Consider the following 15958-nt stretch of genomic DNA (forward strand, 5'->3'; position numbering starts at 1 on the left):
TTGTGCTTTGGCTTTTGCTGTCATGTTGTTGGCTTTTGTCGTTGTGGCTTTTGTTTTGTTTTTTGTGGCTTTTGTTGATGTGTTGTGGCCTTTGTCGTTCCACTTTTGTAAAAGTCTTGTGGCTTTTGTTTTCATGCTTCAACATTTGCCATTGTGTTGTTGGCTTTTGTCATTGTGTTTCAGCTTTTGTCGTTATGTTGTGCCTTTTATCATTGTGTTGTGGCTTTTTTGTTGTGTTGTGGCATTTGTTGTCTTGTTGTGACTTTTGTGGTAGTGCTTTGGCTTTTTGTTGTTGTGTTGTGACTTTCGTTGTTTTGCTTTTGATTTTTCTGTCATGCTGTTGGCTTTTGTTATTTTGTTTTGATTTTTGTTGTTATGTTGTGGCTTTTGTTGTTGTGTTGTGGCTTTTGCCGTCATGTTGTTGGCTTTTGTCGTTGTGCTTCAGCTTTTGCTATTGTGTTGTTGACTTTTGTCATTGTGCTGTCCACTTTTGTTGTTGTGCTTCGGTTTTTGCCGTTGTATTGTGGCTTTTGTCGCCTTGCTTTAGCTTTTGCTGTTGTGTTGTCGACTTTTGTCGTCGTGCTTCAGCTTTTGCTGTTGTGTTGCCAACTTTTGTCGTCGTGCTTCAGCTTTTGCTGTTGTGTTGCCAACTTTTGTCGTCGTGCTTCAGCTTTTGTCGTTGTGTTGTGACTTTCGTTGTTTTGCTTTTTCTTTTTCTGTCATGCTGTTGGCTTTTGTTATTTTGTTTTGATTTTCATTGTTATGTTGTGGCTTTTGTTGTTGTGTTGTGGCTTTTGCCGTCATGTTGTTGGCTTTTGTCGTTGTGCTTCAGCTTTTGCTATTGTGTTGTTGACTTTTGTCATTGTGCTGTCCACTTTTGTTGTTGTGCTTCGGTTTTTGCCGTTGTATTGTGGCTTTTGTCGTCATGCTTCAGGTTTTGCTGTCGACTTTTGTCATTGTGCTTCGGCTTTTGCTGTCATGTTGTGGCTTTTGTCGTCATGCTTCAGGTTTTGCTGTTGTATTGTCGACTTTTGTTGCTGTGCTTCGGCTTTTGCTGTCATCTTGTGGCTTTTGTTGTCACGCTTCAGGTTTTGCTGTTGTGTTGTCGACTTTTTTTTTTTTGTTGTGTTGTTGCTTCTGCATTTGTGTGAGCCGTGGCGTTCACTGTACTGAACAGGCTCCAGTCTGCTGCAGAGCCACACAATCACACACAGGAGATATTTAGAATGTGGGAGGAAGCTGGAGTGGCTGGAAAAACCCACACATTCACAGGGAAAACATGCAAACTCCACACAGGAAGAACCCGGCGGGGACTCGAACCAGGGCCAACCACTACTCCACCGTGTCGCCCACATTTAACCAAGAGCAGCATTATCACCAGAGCACCGCCACACACTGAACTCTGAGCTTCAACCACGAACAGATTCAGGCTTCATTTCCTGTTAAGCTGACAGGAAACTCAATGTGTGTCTTGTGCGTGTGGTCATCTAATCTCAGGATGTGTGGGAATAATGTTAGTCCCCAATGATAAACAAACAACTCATCAGACGAGCTCATCTGGAGAAACTGCTTCTTTTTTTACTCTGAGATTTGTGAGTCAGTTGATTGTTCGTTGTTGTTCGGCTCCACTGCGAGTTTTAATTGAATTTATCTGCTGATTTCTCCTCACATGACTCAAGTTACTGACTTTGATTTGACATAATCTGCTCATGAAGCTGGTTTAGACATTACAGACGTAGGAACTCTTTCTTCTGTCCAGGTCCATCAATGGATGCAGACTTATTCTCAGACGATCCGTCTCCAACCTTATTCTTTTCTATTGTAAAATTGTTCCCAGATCCTTTAATTATAATTATGTCGTTTTTAGCCAAAATCAAAAACTCTTTGACATTTTAAGACATATTTTCTGCAGAACAACAGGAGTTCATTAGAAATTCATCTCTAAACTGTGAGTGCGTCTTTTGGCACTGAAGTAAACCTCAGCTGATATCCCATAATTCCCTTGTTTACACATTTTCCCGCTAGCTTACAGCCCCTCACGCCAACAACCTAACATTGTTGGTGCAGCAAAAATGGCGAGCAATATCAGATCCATCCAGTCATAAAGTTTAGATCCAGATTCCAGCTCAAACGAGGAAAACGAAGAAGTTCGTGGATCTATTTATCTGTAAGTGGATGCCTCAGAATGGAGGGGAGCAGGGAGACTTCGGCCCACTCGTTTCACAGCGTGTGTTTATCTGCTCCAATTAGAGTAAAGAAATACTCAAAAATACAGTTTTAATATCTTCAATTATTTTATATATGTCCTTCATCACATGAAAAGGTTACAAAAACAGGTTAAAAACACAATTTTCACTTAAGTGAGTCTTTATTCTGCAGGATTTTGCTGCAAAAGCTGAATCTTAATAAAGTAAAAAGACTTTAGTTTTAAGAAAAAATGTCCAGTTTTCTTTATCAAGAAAGTTTTTCAATGGCAAATTATTTTTAATTTGAAAAATCATGTCTTAGTGACTAGAATTCCTCCTGGTAATAATACTTTTCTTAACCCACTGACAGATTTTTATAAACATAAAAAAAATGCTTGACTTATATCTAGGACATATGTCAAAGTCAGGTAATTAATTAGATCATTTTATTTTATTGTTATTAATGGCCCGATGTTATCCTGCACTCATTTCTAACTTGTATAGTTTTGACAAATCATATTTTTATGGAGAATAAAATATTGAAAGTTATTTAAGGTTTAAGTTGATTTGTTCTGGAATAATATTCCTGTCTTTTTATTATACACAATTATGTTCAAAAGTTACAGTTTAAAAAATTTCAAAATTGGCATTCTGCTAGTCTTTGGACTATTTTGGCATTTACTCAGATTTGTTTAGGCTATTTCGTCGTTTTGCTAATATTTCCGCAACATTCTAGCCGTTTTGGCTAATTTAGGCTTTTTTTGTTTGTTTGTTTTGTAGGCTATTTTTAAGTTTTGCTTATATTTCAGCTACTTGCTAGCTGTTTTGGCTAATTTAGGCCTTTCTTTAAGTTTTTAGTTTTTTTTTAGTTTAGCTATTCTCAGCTACGTTCTAGCTATACTGGCTAATTTAGGCTTTTTTAAAAACGTTTTTTAGACTTTTTTGGAGTAAGGCTAATATTTACACGCGAGCTTTTTTGGCTCATTAAGGCTTTTTAAAGTTTTTTTGGCTATTTTGGAGTATTTTTTTCAGCTACATGCTAGCGGTTTTGGCTAATTTAGGCTTTTTTTTAAGTTTTTTAATCTATTTAGGAGTTTTGGAGTTAGGCTAATATTTACACGCTAGCTGTTTTGGCTAATTCAGGTTTTTTTGTTTGTTGGTTTTGTAGGCTTTTTTGAAGTTTTTCTTATATTTTCAGCTACTTGCTAGCTGTTTTGGCTAAATTAGGCCTTTCTTTAAGTTTTTTGTTTTTTTTTTTTTTTTAGTTTAGCTATTCTCAGCTACATTCTAGCTATACTGGCTAATTTAGGCTCTTTTAAAAACGTTTTTTAGACTTTTTTGGAGTAAGGCTAATATTTACACGCTAGCTTTTTTGGCTCATTAAGGCTTTTTAAAGTTTGTTTTGGCTATTTTGGAGTATTTTTTTTTCATCCACATGCTAGCTGTTTTGCCTGACCTAAGTTTAAATTCACAATCATGTTTAAAGTTACTGTTTCAAAGTTTCAAAAATGTAGTTTTAGAGTGTTCAATAAATGTTTATCCTTTTCGGACCGCGACCTCCGGTGTGTTTTGGATTTTGGCCCCTGTGCGATTGAGTTCTGATCTCAGACGCCTGTTTTAACAGTGTGTTTCAGATGCTAACGTTCAGGTTAACAAAACAGACATTTTCAAAAGGCTTAAGAGCCGGTTTGTCATCACTCTGTCAAAGGTTTCTGTTTTCTGTTAAACATCACTAAATGACTTTCTTGCTGCACTAAGCGCCGTTTCCTGGTTCAAGTTAGCGAGCGATGCCTAAACCTACCATTAGTTTAACAGTAAGCTGTAATTAAGCTGCATTTGCAGCACCTGCACACACTCAGACGATGCGTCTGCATGGCTGTGCAGTCTGCAGGTTCACCTGTGTTCTCCCTCACCTGTCTGACCTCCTGCAGAGGAGAGGAGGAAGAGACTCAGAGGATGGAGGGAAGCCTCCGTCTGTCCTCGGTCGCACCGCCTTTCTGGTTTTTATCCACCGTGACTTTGTTGACATTTTCTGGGATTCAGTTGGGAGGTTGAGCTTCAGCGATTTGATCTTCAGTCTGTTTGCTAAGAAGCAGCAGATTTAAGAGGCAATCGATCGATTTTTGTTTGTTTTTTATATAGGGCTAGAAAAATATGATGTTTGCATTTTTCTGAGCTCAGATAAAAGCTTTCCTGCTGGAGCAGAGTATTTTAGAAATCCTCTTCTGCTGAGAGATTTGTGTTTTCTTCTTGATGATCCTCACACTTCTCTGGTTCTCTGTCCTCGTACTAACAAATGTAAGACCTGAGAGCTCACACTCAGCTCTGGCAGCCCCGCACCTTCCCTTAATCTCTTCCCTGGCGCCACCTCCGCGCTGAGAGCATTCTTGGCACCCGTAGGGGCCGAGCGGTGGACTGAAAGCTCCGTCACACTTCAGGGCTGGCACCTTGTGTCATTACCAAAGAAGCATCCCCCTTTTTCCCCTCCTTTCCTGCCTGGGGAGGAACCGCTCACTCTCCGTTCCGTGAGCGCAGGATACTTGCGTGGAGAATGACCTCTTTTGAAGGCCGGCCTGCTCCCTTTGAGAGAGGATTCTCCTCGCGCTCAGTTTCCCAGCACTCCGTCCACCTCTGCAGCGCGGCCCGAGCCCCCGTCCAGGAATGTGAATTGGCAGAAGACGTAATTGAGGCGATGTCTGCCCTTATGCATGGCCTAACCTTTAAAAGACCCAGTTTGCTGAGAGCGCTGCTTTTGGAAAAACGCTTGTTCCCTACTTTCTATGCTGTGTGCACGAAGAGGCAGAAATCTTACATTTATATTTCTTATTTTCTAAATACATCTTTGTTTTATTTTAAATATTATATAGTGAAAAGATTGAACCTTACAGTAAGAAAAGCTTCACACTGAGCACAATTTGTGTCTAATTTGTGTTTAAAAGTGTGTTCAGAAACCTGATGCTCTAGATGCTTGTGGGAGGAGCTACCACCAAAAGGTTTTGACTGTTTTCTCATTTGTGTGGAAGACACGGATGATGTTGAGAGATCAGGTTTATTTATTTTAAAAAGTGATCTCCATGTTTGGGTTCATGAGATCATTCAGAGACTCTCCTGTATGATGAGCTCCACCGTCTACTGCAGGGGTCAGAATGATGGCAGCTTTCAGCAGTACTTCCATCTGTGACCCAGTTTGACAAACTGCTGTCCGCATTAGTTCAGGGAGTGAAAAAATATGAATAAAATAAGTCTTTCTTTTTACTGACGTCTCAATACAAAAAAGAAAATATTACAAAGTTTAGGAGTAAAAACAATCAGATTCTCCTCCGTGTTGGTTTTGGATCACGTCTTCTTTGCCAAAGTTCAGATTTTAAATTCTCGCCACAACACCAAAATCGTGACACCCAAAAGACATCGCCGACACAACTAATCGTGACCTTCGATCACGTCTGTGCATTGATTTAACATTAAAACTGGACACTCCTGACAATGACTTTCGGTATGTCTGAATTCATTCCCCATTCACTCCATGCAAAAAAAATAAAAAATTTAAGAAAGTTGTTCAAAAGAAATAATATTTCTTTTCTTTTTTTCAGTTTTTTAGGCTAATTTGGAGTTAAACTCACATTTTAGCTGTATGCTAGCTTTTTTGGCTAAATTATACATTTTTGGCATTCTTTTGGTTAATTTTGCATTTTGCTAATATTTTAGCTACATGTTAGCTGTTTTGACTAATTTAGAATTTGGGTTTTTTTGGCTAATTTGGAGTTTAGCTAATATTTTAGCTACATGCTAGCTGTTTTGTCTAATTTAGAATTTTTTTGTTTTTTTTTTTGGTTAATTTGGAGTTTAGCTAATATTTTAGCTATATGCTAGCTGTTTTGTCTAAATTAGACATGTTTGTCATTTTTAGGCTAATTTGCTAATTTGGCATTGAGCTAATATTTCAGCTACATGCTAGCTGTTTTAGCTTATGGCTTAGGCTTTTTTTCAGTTTTTTAGGCTAATTTGGAGTTAAACTCACATTTTAGCTGTATGCTAGCTATTTTGGCTAAATTATAAATTTTTGGCTTTTTTTGTTTATTTTGCATTTTGCTAATATTTTAGCTTTATGCTAGCTTTTTTGGTTAAATTAGACATTTTTGCTATTTTTTAGGTTATTTTGGCATTTAGCTAATATTTCAGCTACATGCTAGCTGTTTTGGCTAATTTAGATTTTTTTTGGCTAATTTGGAGTTTAGCTAATATTTTAGCTATATGCTAGCTGTTTTGACTAATTTAGAATTATGGGGTTTTTTTGGCTAATTTTGAGTTTAGCTAATATTTTAGCTTAATGCTAGCTGTTTTGGCAAAATTAGACATTTTTCAAGATTTTTAGGCTAATTTGGCATTTAGTTAATATTTCAGCTACATGCTAGCTGTTTTTGGCTAATTATCTAGCTATATATCTAGTTTTTAAAAATATTTTAGCATGATTTTTTCTGTGAAGATTACAGAAATGAATTATTTAAAATTTGGCTGTGTGTGCCTTTCTGGGAAACCATAAATGTCTACGTTTAGGCTGTGATTGTTACACTACATCTGTTAGCCTACAAACCGACCCTGGCTTTACAACAGTTATGTGACCCTCACAAGAAAAAGTTGAGGGACCTCTGCTCTAAAGCGAGGTAGAAAAGGGTTCTAAATATCTACCATCACACCTTTGGTTACTACCCTACTTCACCCCCTCTCCAGTTTTCTGCCCCGCCATGGCGTGCACGTGTTCCCACCCATGATGATCAGTGCTGATCAAACATGCAGGTGATCTCTTTTTGTGTTCTCACTCTGCCCCCCATGCCCCCATGGGTTGTGTCTCCTTGTGTACACAGGTGTTTGTTGTGTACATGTGTTTACAGTAATGTGTGAATCAGAGGAGCCCCCCCCACCCCCCACTTCCTCTGTTTAGAACCCCGTATCATTACGCCGCTGGAACGGCTTGACTGAAAGCTGGAGGATTAAAGCCGTGTCGAACACGCTTCTCCTCCTCACTTCCTCTGCGACCCCCGCCTTTTTTCTCGCCACCCCCCACCACCCCACACCCTCCTTTGGCTCTGCGTGCTTCAACTCGCCCGCTGCCAGAACAGCGATTTGGTAACTTTGGAAACAGTTTGTGTGAATTTGCGCCCAGAAGCTCCCAAACAAAAGGGGGGGCTCAGATTAAAGCCTGTTGTGTTTCCCTCTGAAGATACAGTGACCCCCCAGAACAGAAGGATGTAACAGGTGATCAGACTGAAGAGAAGGAGGATCGCTTCGTACTTTTTCCACAACTATTACTGAGAATCAGAGAATCGGGAGCTGCTGCTGGTCTATCAAAGGACTTCATTAATTCCAAAGACGATTGAGCAGGAAGCTTCATAAAGACCCACTTTACATCCTTATCTCTGAGCAGAATATCAGCTGATCGAGTTGAATGTTGGATAAAAGCAGGAGTTCTCTGCAGGGTTGGAGCTTGTTAGCGACGGATTTGTGTTCATCACAGAGTCACTCAAATTCTTCTGTCATTCAGATAAATTAGTTTAAAGAAAAACAGGAAAAAACATGTTAAACAGACTAAGGAGAAACTGGAATAAAAAAGGTTTGTACATGTAAGTCAATGCATGAGCTAGAACATTTTATATGGGGCGCAGAAGATTTTGGAGGGTGGAAAATGAGAACAGCGGAGGGGAAAGCCATAACAAATGAAAGGGTTAAAAATACATATTTCAAACTGGTTTGTTATTAGTGGAGATTTGATTCTCCTGCTCCTTTCTGAACTTTCTTCAGCAGGTAAAAAATCGATAACAACTTCAGCAATCTTGGTTTCAAAACGTTCTGCTCGTTCAGGACATTACTGGTTGTATTTTTGGTATTCATAAACTTTACAATTTTTGAAATGTTGAGCAAAATATGTCAGTGAATGAGAAATTATTTGAATTCTTCAAAAACTTACTTAAAAACTTTGTACAGTTTGAAACCATGTTTACAGTAATTTAAAATAATTTGGCATTCAGCTGTTAAATTAGCATCATGCTAGCAAGTTTAGATAATTTGGCATCTACAGAGTTTTTTTAATGCTAATTTGGAATCTAGCTAATATTTTAGCAACATGCTAACATTTCTGGCTACTATGTCATCCACTGGGTTTTTTATGGTATTTGGAATCGATCGTATATATTAGCAGCATGCTAACGTTTTGGGTTAATATGTTATTAACTGGGTTTTTATGCTAATTTGGAATTGATGTAAGATTTTAGCAACATGCTAACGTTTTGGGTTAATATGTTATCTACAAGGTTTTTATGCTAATTTGGAATCAATCTTATATTTTAGCAACATGCTAACGTTTTGGGTTAATATGTTATCAACTGGGTTTTTATGCTAATTTGAAATTGATCTAATATTTTAGCAACATGCTAACGTTTTTGGCTAGTATGTTATCAACAAGGTTTTTATGCTAATTTGGAATTGATGTAAGATTTTAGCAATATGCTAACGTTTTGGGCTAATTTGTTATCTTTTATGGTCTATAAGGCTACTTTGAGTTTACCTAATATTTTAGCAACAGGCTAACATTTACTAAGGATTTTTAGGCTATTTTTGAGTTAAGCCAATATGCCAATTTTCTGGGCTAATTTGACATCCACTGAGGTTTTTGGGGCTAATTTGGAGTTTAGCTAATATTTAAGCAACACACTACATGTTTTAGCAAAAGTGACTTGTATTGAGGATTTTAAAGCAAACTTATTACAAGTTTTTCAGAAATTTAAGCCAACTTCAGTTGTCTTTTATAGTTCTTTAACAAAATGTCAAGTCTTTTAGCAAATTTAGCATTTTGGAAATAGTGTTTCAGCATCTTCAGTGACCAGATCCAACAAAAAGCATTCACAGTTGCATTATTGCAGCAAATGCAACTGTTCTAGTAATGAGTTTCACAAAAATAAGAATGTCCTCTTGCCCAAGGAAACGGCACAGATTTTGGCGAAGGCCAGGGTGCTAAGTGTCCAGATGGGTCGGCTTACACATTTCAGGGATGTAGCTAATATTTACAGGGGCTCAAAATGTAATTCTAAAATATTGTTTTTGTTAATTTTACATGACTTTTTAAAGAACCAATCCAATGAAAAACACATTTTTGGTATTTTTTACATGTTCTTCTTGCATTTTTCTCATGATGGAGGACTTATATAAAAGATATGAAGGCTAAAACTTAATTTCTTTATTCATATCGTGATGGATCAGAAGTGGACGAAAACCAGATGTTTTAAAAAGCTCAGGTTGTTACAAAGTAACTGCTAAAGTCCACCTCCGGTCCAATTCTTGCAGACAAATAGATCCATGAAAGTCTTTGTTTTCCTCGACTGAACTAGAATCTGGATCAAAACTGGATTTTTTTTTTTATTTTTTGCTACAATAATGTTATCTTGTGAGCTAGTGGGAGAGCGTGTAAAGAAAGGGTTGATGGGAAATTAGCTGAGAATTCCAACAGTCCTGTCCACAACCCAGAGAAGAGTATCTAATGAACTCCTGCTGCTCTGCAGAAAATGGCTTAAAAACACCAAAAACTTTTAGATTTTAGCTAAAAACTGCAAAATCATCATTAAAAAAAACTCTGAGAATAATGTTACAGTAGAAAAAAATTATAGTTGGAGTGGAACAAAGAAGCTTATATTGTCAATAATTATAGTATTATTGACTCAAAAATATAGGGGGGAGGTCTTTTGACTGAGCGGGCAGCTATCCCCTGTAGCTCCGCCCCTTGATCCCACTGTATAATAGTTAGCCGGCGTCTGTCTTTACAAAGCTTCAGAAGTTTAGAAATGGAAACCCGAGCCTGCATCAAAACCAGGGATTTGCTGAGCGGAGAAATCAGACGTGACACGCATAATGAAGCCTCCACTCCTGCTTCCGGTCAGACAAACTCAAAGATGAGCTGCAACAACAGGCGTGAAATCGCTGATTAGAAATTTGGAGGGAAGCGAAAAGAGGCGTAAGATTGTTCTTTCTTGGCTCCGTGTTCTCTCTGTTCTAGCAGAAGAAAAGAACAATGAAATGGAGCCAAGAAAAGGACAGAAGAGGATTTAGGGTGACATTCACTGAAGTGTCAGGTGTCATTAGTCTGTTTTAATGTGAGGCGTCTGGTCACATGTCAGTCATCCTTTTCTATTCGTCCCCAAATGTGAGATAATTCCATAAACTCAAAGGTTTTGTTTGCTTAAATATTTAAGGGTACAGCTATCAATGTTGTTTCTGTTTTAAAATACCTTTAAAATTAAAGAGAATCCGCTTTACAGACTGAAGGCTGAGCCGCCCACAGTCCTGCTGCTACACGTCATTTCTGAGCTGAATCTCCTCAAAAGTGGTTTTTAAAACACAAAGTTGGCGTGAGTCATTGGACAAACTGGTTGCTCTCCAACATGAAGGTTTCCAACGGATCCCAAGACCTTCCAGATCCAGAAGACACTGTTTTTACTGCAGTAGATAAGTCTTAAAGAGCCACTCTGGTCATCTTGATCTATTGTCGGTTTATAAATCACAATTATACAGTTTTCATCATCTCTGAGTTGTGGGCCAAAGTGTTGGTGCAACCCCGCCCCCCTTCCCTGTTACTGAGAGCTCAGCATATTTTTTTTCTAAGTCACAAACAAGTTTTTTTTTTCAAACACAATTTATTATCTGCTCCTGACTCACACACCGATTTTAATAAACAGTCAGAAATACAAATTTAAGCAGAATCTTATTTATATGTGTGTCCTATATTATTAGAAAATATCTATAAAAACACTGAAAACACATTTTTTTTGGACCCTACAGCACATCGCTGGGTGATTTTCACCCAAGCAGAAGTATTTACATTGTTTTCAATATGTTGCATTTTCCAGAGTGTCTATGGATTAGATTTGCCACGGTTAGCCGACTTATCCACTAATAAAATAGTCGCCGACTAATTTAATAGTCGTTTAGTTGTTACTTTATATTATATGGAGTCAGAGTGTAGTCAAGTTGAAAGTTATAATAGCATTATGCTAGCTTTTTGGACTATGTTGGCATTTCTTAAGGTTTTAGTTAATATTTTAGCTGCTAATTTTTGATTTTTTCATTTTTTTAGACTAATTTAGTTAATATTTCAGCTACATGCAAGCTATTCTGGCTAACTTTGGATTTTTTGTTTAATTGACAATTTTTTAGTTTAGCTAATATTTCACTGCATGCTAGCTATTATGGCTAATTTAGTTTTTTTTTTAATAATTCTTTTAGGCTGTTTTGGAGTTAAGCTAATATTTCAGCTACATGGTAGCTATTTTGGCTAATTTAGGCTTCTTTCAAATTTTTAGGCTAACTTTCAGTTTAGCAAATATTTCAGCTAAACGCTAGCTAGTTAGGCTAATTTAGGCTTTTTTCAATTTTTAGACTAATTTGTAGTTTAGCTAATATTTTAGCCTTATGCTAGCTATTTTGGCTAACTTAGGCTTTTTTTCTTTTTTTTTCTAATTTGGCATTTAACTAATATTTTAGCCAGCTCTCAGCTTCAACATTTTCTAAATTTGTTTTTCAAACTTTTGAAAAATAAGGTAACACAAAGACTGCTTGAGAGTTTTCTATCAATTCACCATCTTTAGCTATCAGCACTAGCATCTTCAGTGGCCAAATTCAGTTTACAGCATTCACACTAGCATTATTGCAGGTAATGCTATATATCTAGTTTTTCAGTTAATTTAAAGTCAATGATGGTTAAGATGCGCGATTTACATCCAGTTTGCACATGATCCGATTAGTCGACTAATCGGACTAAATAATCGGCGATTAGTCGACTATTAAAATAATCGTTTGTGGCAGCACTACTCTGGATAAAGTCTCACATGTCCCAGGAATGGGTGGACCAAAGGCCAAGTCTCACAGTATCTTTTTTTTTCTTTCTTTTTTTTTTTTTTTTTAGGAATTTCCCATTCTCAAATGTCAAATTTTTCAGTGATTTTTGAGCATGTCTTTAGGATCTTCCTATGATTTTATTTTCCATTTTGTAACTTCAATCACAGTTTTCCTCTGGATTTTTACTCTGACTGCTCTGGTTTTAATCCAAAAAGCAGCTCTGCTTTGATCTGATGATCTCAAAAGTTTGGGCCATCCGCCACGCTTTATGTTCCTGTAACCCAAAGTTTGAAGTTTGCAGCTCAAAAAGTGAACTTTGACACTGTGGAGGAAAGTCTGATTTTGAGAAAAGAAACTATTCTATAAAGGATGTCAGGTGTTGATGTCAGGTGGTCACAGACACCTCCTTTCTCCGTTCGTGGCCCTGATCTTTGTCGCCTCTGATCTTTTTCAGACGGCGTTCACTCTGTGTCGGCTCAGTGCCTCCTCCAAGTCATCATCATCACGGATGAGATGTTGTCCAACAGCATCACGCTGCGCCTGGCCAACACCTCCCAGGAGCACTTCCTGTCCCTGCTGCTCGCCCAGTTCCTGGATGGTGTGGCTCAGGTCCTGTCTGCGGCTCCTGAGGACGTCGTCATCTTCAACATCCAAGACGATACGGACGTCAGCGTTCCCATTCTCAACGTCAGCCTGTCCGTGGCGTTCGGGGATCACCATCGCCCCTCTGGCTTCGGCGGCGACGGGCTGTTGAGAGGGATGGAGACGGGGGAGTTTTTCGGTTCGGAGGAGCTCCAGGAGAGGCTGTATTTGAACCGCAGCCTCCTGGCTCAGATCTCCTCCCAGGAAGTTCTCCCTTTTGATGACAACATCTGCCTCCGCGAGCCGTGCGAGAACTACATGAAGTGCGTGTCTGTGCTGAAGTTCGACAGCCTGGCGCCATTCGTGGCGTCCGACACCATCCTCTTCAGACCCATCCACCCCATCGCCGGCCTGCGGTGCCGCTGTCCCACAGGCTTCACTGGAGATTACTGCGAGACAGAGATCGATCTCTGCTACTCCAAACCGTGTGGAGCTCACGGCGTGTGTCGCAGCAAGGAGGGAGGCTTCACCTGCGAGTGCTTTGAGGATTATACAGGTATGCAGCCTCTTCCTGCCTCAGCCAATCATTCACCTCCACCCAACCCTCACACATCCATGAACCTCCTGATTGGTCTTTCCTCGAAGCTCCAACATCAGCGTCCTCTTACCAACATCATCACTGTTCTTCCTCCCAATGAGTCCAAACCATCTCCATCTGCTTCACTCTATTCACCTCCAAAACATCCACCATGATCTACTCCTCTGGTGTTCCCATCTGCAGAAACATATTTAGCTCTTTTGCAGCGACTCACACATTTTTCTGAAACTCTTTCAATCTAGATGATCACAAATGAAGATGATTACAGACAACATGTTCTCAGAAGATCCTTTGCAAACTTTTTCCATTTCAGTTAAATATATATCGATATTTAGGAAAATATAAGGGTTCAATGCTCTGAATTTATTGATGTGAAATACTGAGTCCAAATTTTTATGTTATGACGAGATGAATGAATGAACGAAATGGTTTATTTCAAGTAATCAGGTAATAATACATGAGATAACATTTCACATAATAAAGATGACTGAAATTCTTAAAGAATAAACTCTAGTTAAAAATACCCTTACAGCGACATACCGTCAGGGCCTGCAAAGCATTCAGTGAAGGCCTAAAATTTTCTCAGAGAAGTATCTAAATCACAGATATATATATATATATATATATATACATATATATATTTATCAGGACTGCCACGATTTGTCGACTAATCGACAACTTATCGACCACTACAATAGTCGACGACTAATTTAATAGGGATTTAGCCGTTACTTTATATTATATGGAGTCAGAGTGTAGTAAAGTTGAAAGTCATAATGGCATTCATTACGGTTTTTTAGGCTAATTTGGAGTTAAGCTAATATTTCAGCTGCATTCTAGCTGTTTTGGCTAAGTTGGGATTTTTTTTATTTCGTTTTTTATGCTGATTTGGCATTTAGCTATTATTTTAATTGGCTATCAGCTTCAGGTTATTAGGTATCAGTTTCAGCATCTTCAGCTATCAGCACTAGCATCTTCCGCCAAATTCAGTTTACAGTATTCACATTAGCATTATTGCAGGTAATGCCATATATCTAGTTTTTAGTTAGTTTAATGCTAATGATGGTTAAGATGTCTGCTTTACATCCTATTTGCATGTTGTTTTGCACATTATTTGTGATTAGACAACTATTAAAATAGTTGTTTGTGGCAGCACTAATATATATATATATATATATATATATACACACACACATGTGTGTGTATATACGTATATGTATATATATACTGTATGTGTATATATATATATATATACCCCCATACTGTATATATATACATATACGTATATATATATATATATATATATATATATATATATATATATACTATGTATATGTGTATATATATATGTGTGTTGGTGTGTATTTGTCCAAAACATATTTTAGATAAGTCCGCCCTTCTCCCTAGTCATTGAACTCTTCATCGAACTGGACTCTATTGACACAGACCGTCCACTGTGCTAATGAGCGTCCCCGCTGTCAGAGGCGGACTGAAAAGCCATCGATTTGATTTCTCCTTGTAGCAGACCCGCTTCAGCAGAAGTGTGACCCTGTAAACCGTCACTGCACCTGTCAGAGTTTCTAAGACCATTGTGGGCTTTGACAGCTTCCATTCTACTGGTGTCAGTTCTTCAAAACGACCAGGAAAGAATTACTTCTGAGCCCAATTTTACTTTATCTTTGAAAATGATCTGTGGATCTGATGGTTCGTCTCAAACGTATGGAGACGCCTGTGCTCTGAGGCTCATCTTAAGTGGAATTTCCATGGCGAGAGCAGCACAAACACCAACGTTTGAGACTGAAGACCATGACAAAAATCTTTATAAAGGAAGAAAAAACACATTTCTGTCCACATCCAGAATAATATTACAAAGCAGAATAAGAAAAAAGGAAATTATGAATTATAGATGAGATAGAGATATTAGCTACCCTTGAAACTATCATTAAAAGAAAAAAAAAACTACATAAAGATGTTCAGACAAAGATGAACACCAATTCAATGTGTTGCTGTGGTAGCAAAATGTGCAAAGCGGTAGCAGGAAGTGTTATTTATTCATTGCTCTAGAAATTATTCTCATCTTCAAAGGGTTAAAGAGCATTCCTGATTTAGATTTGGAGGGGAAGAAAAGAGGACTAAAGTAAAGAAAAGAAGGAAAAAAGAACGATAATATGCTAATTTATACAGTTTGGATTTTACGTTGATGTTTTTGCTGAGAGGCTAAATGGGTCAAATCCTGACTTTGGAATTTTACATGTTTTTTCTTAATGAACATGAAAATATGAAACAAATGAAGTTATGTGCAGGATTTCACATAACTTATAAATAAAGCAGTTTGTGTTGCAATACTCCGTGCTCTTTACATGACCGAAGAGAACATGAAGTGATGCTAACAGTATAATGGAGAAGTTTGGGTCGATCTGTGAGAGATGCTTTTATTTTATGGAGGACGGCGAGACTGAAGATGGCAGGACTTCTTCATCAGGCTAGAGTTTGTTTGAGGGCTTTAACATCCTCTAGAAACATATTTTTGAAACTGATCCAGTGTTAAAATTTTTATTATCACAATAACATTTTCTATTTACAGGGCATTAAATAAAACACATAATTTAGAATTGGATTGCATGTGATGCTGAGTAAAATGGCTGATAAACTATATAGTGCAGAACTATCTAGTACTCTGGATTTTAAAAGCAATTTAGACACCATGCTCACA

General features: G+C 37.9%; 1 protein-coding gene across 1 annotated transcript in view; it reads left to right on the forward strand.

Moving 5' to 3' along the window:
- celsr2 (cadherin, EGF LAG seven-pass G-type receptor 2) overlaps positions 1 to 15958 on the forward strand; it is a 102932-nt gene that overhangs the window by 30581 nt on the left and 56393 nt on the right. Inside the window, exon 2 of the mRNA XM_024269065.2 lies at positions 12520 to 13203. Coding sequence (XP_024124833.1) covers positions 12520 to 13203 — 684 coding nt within the window. The remainder of the gene's footprint in view (positions 1 to 12519; positions 13204 to 15958) is intronic.

The sequence above is a fragment of the Oryzias melastigma genome, linkage group LG5 (assembly GCF_002922805.2).
Source record: "Oryzias melastigma strain HK-1 linkage group LG5, ASM292280v2, whole genome shotgun sequence".
Classification (NCBI taxonomy): Eukaryota; Metazoa; Chordata; class Actinopteri; order Beloniformes; family Adrianichthyidae; genus Oryzias; species Oryzias melastigma.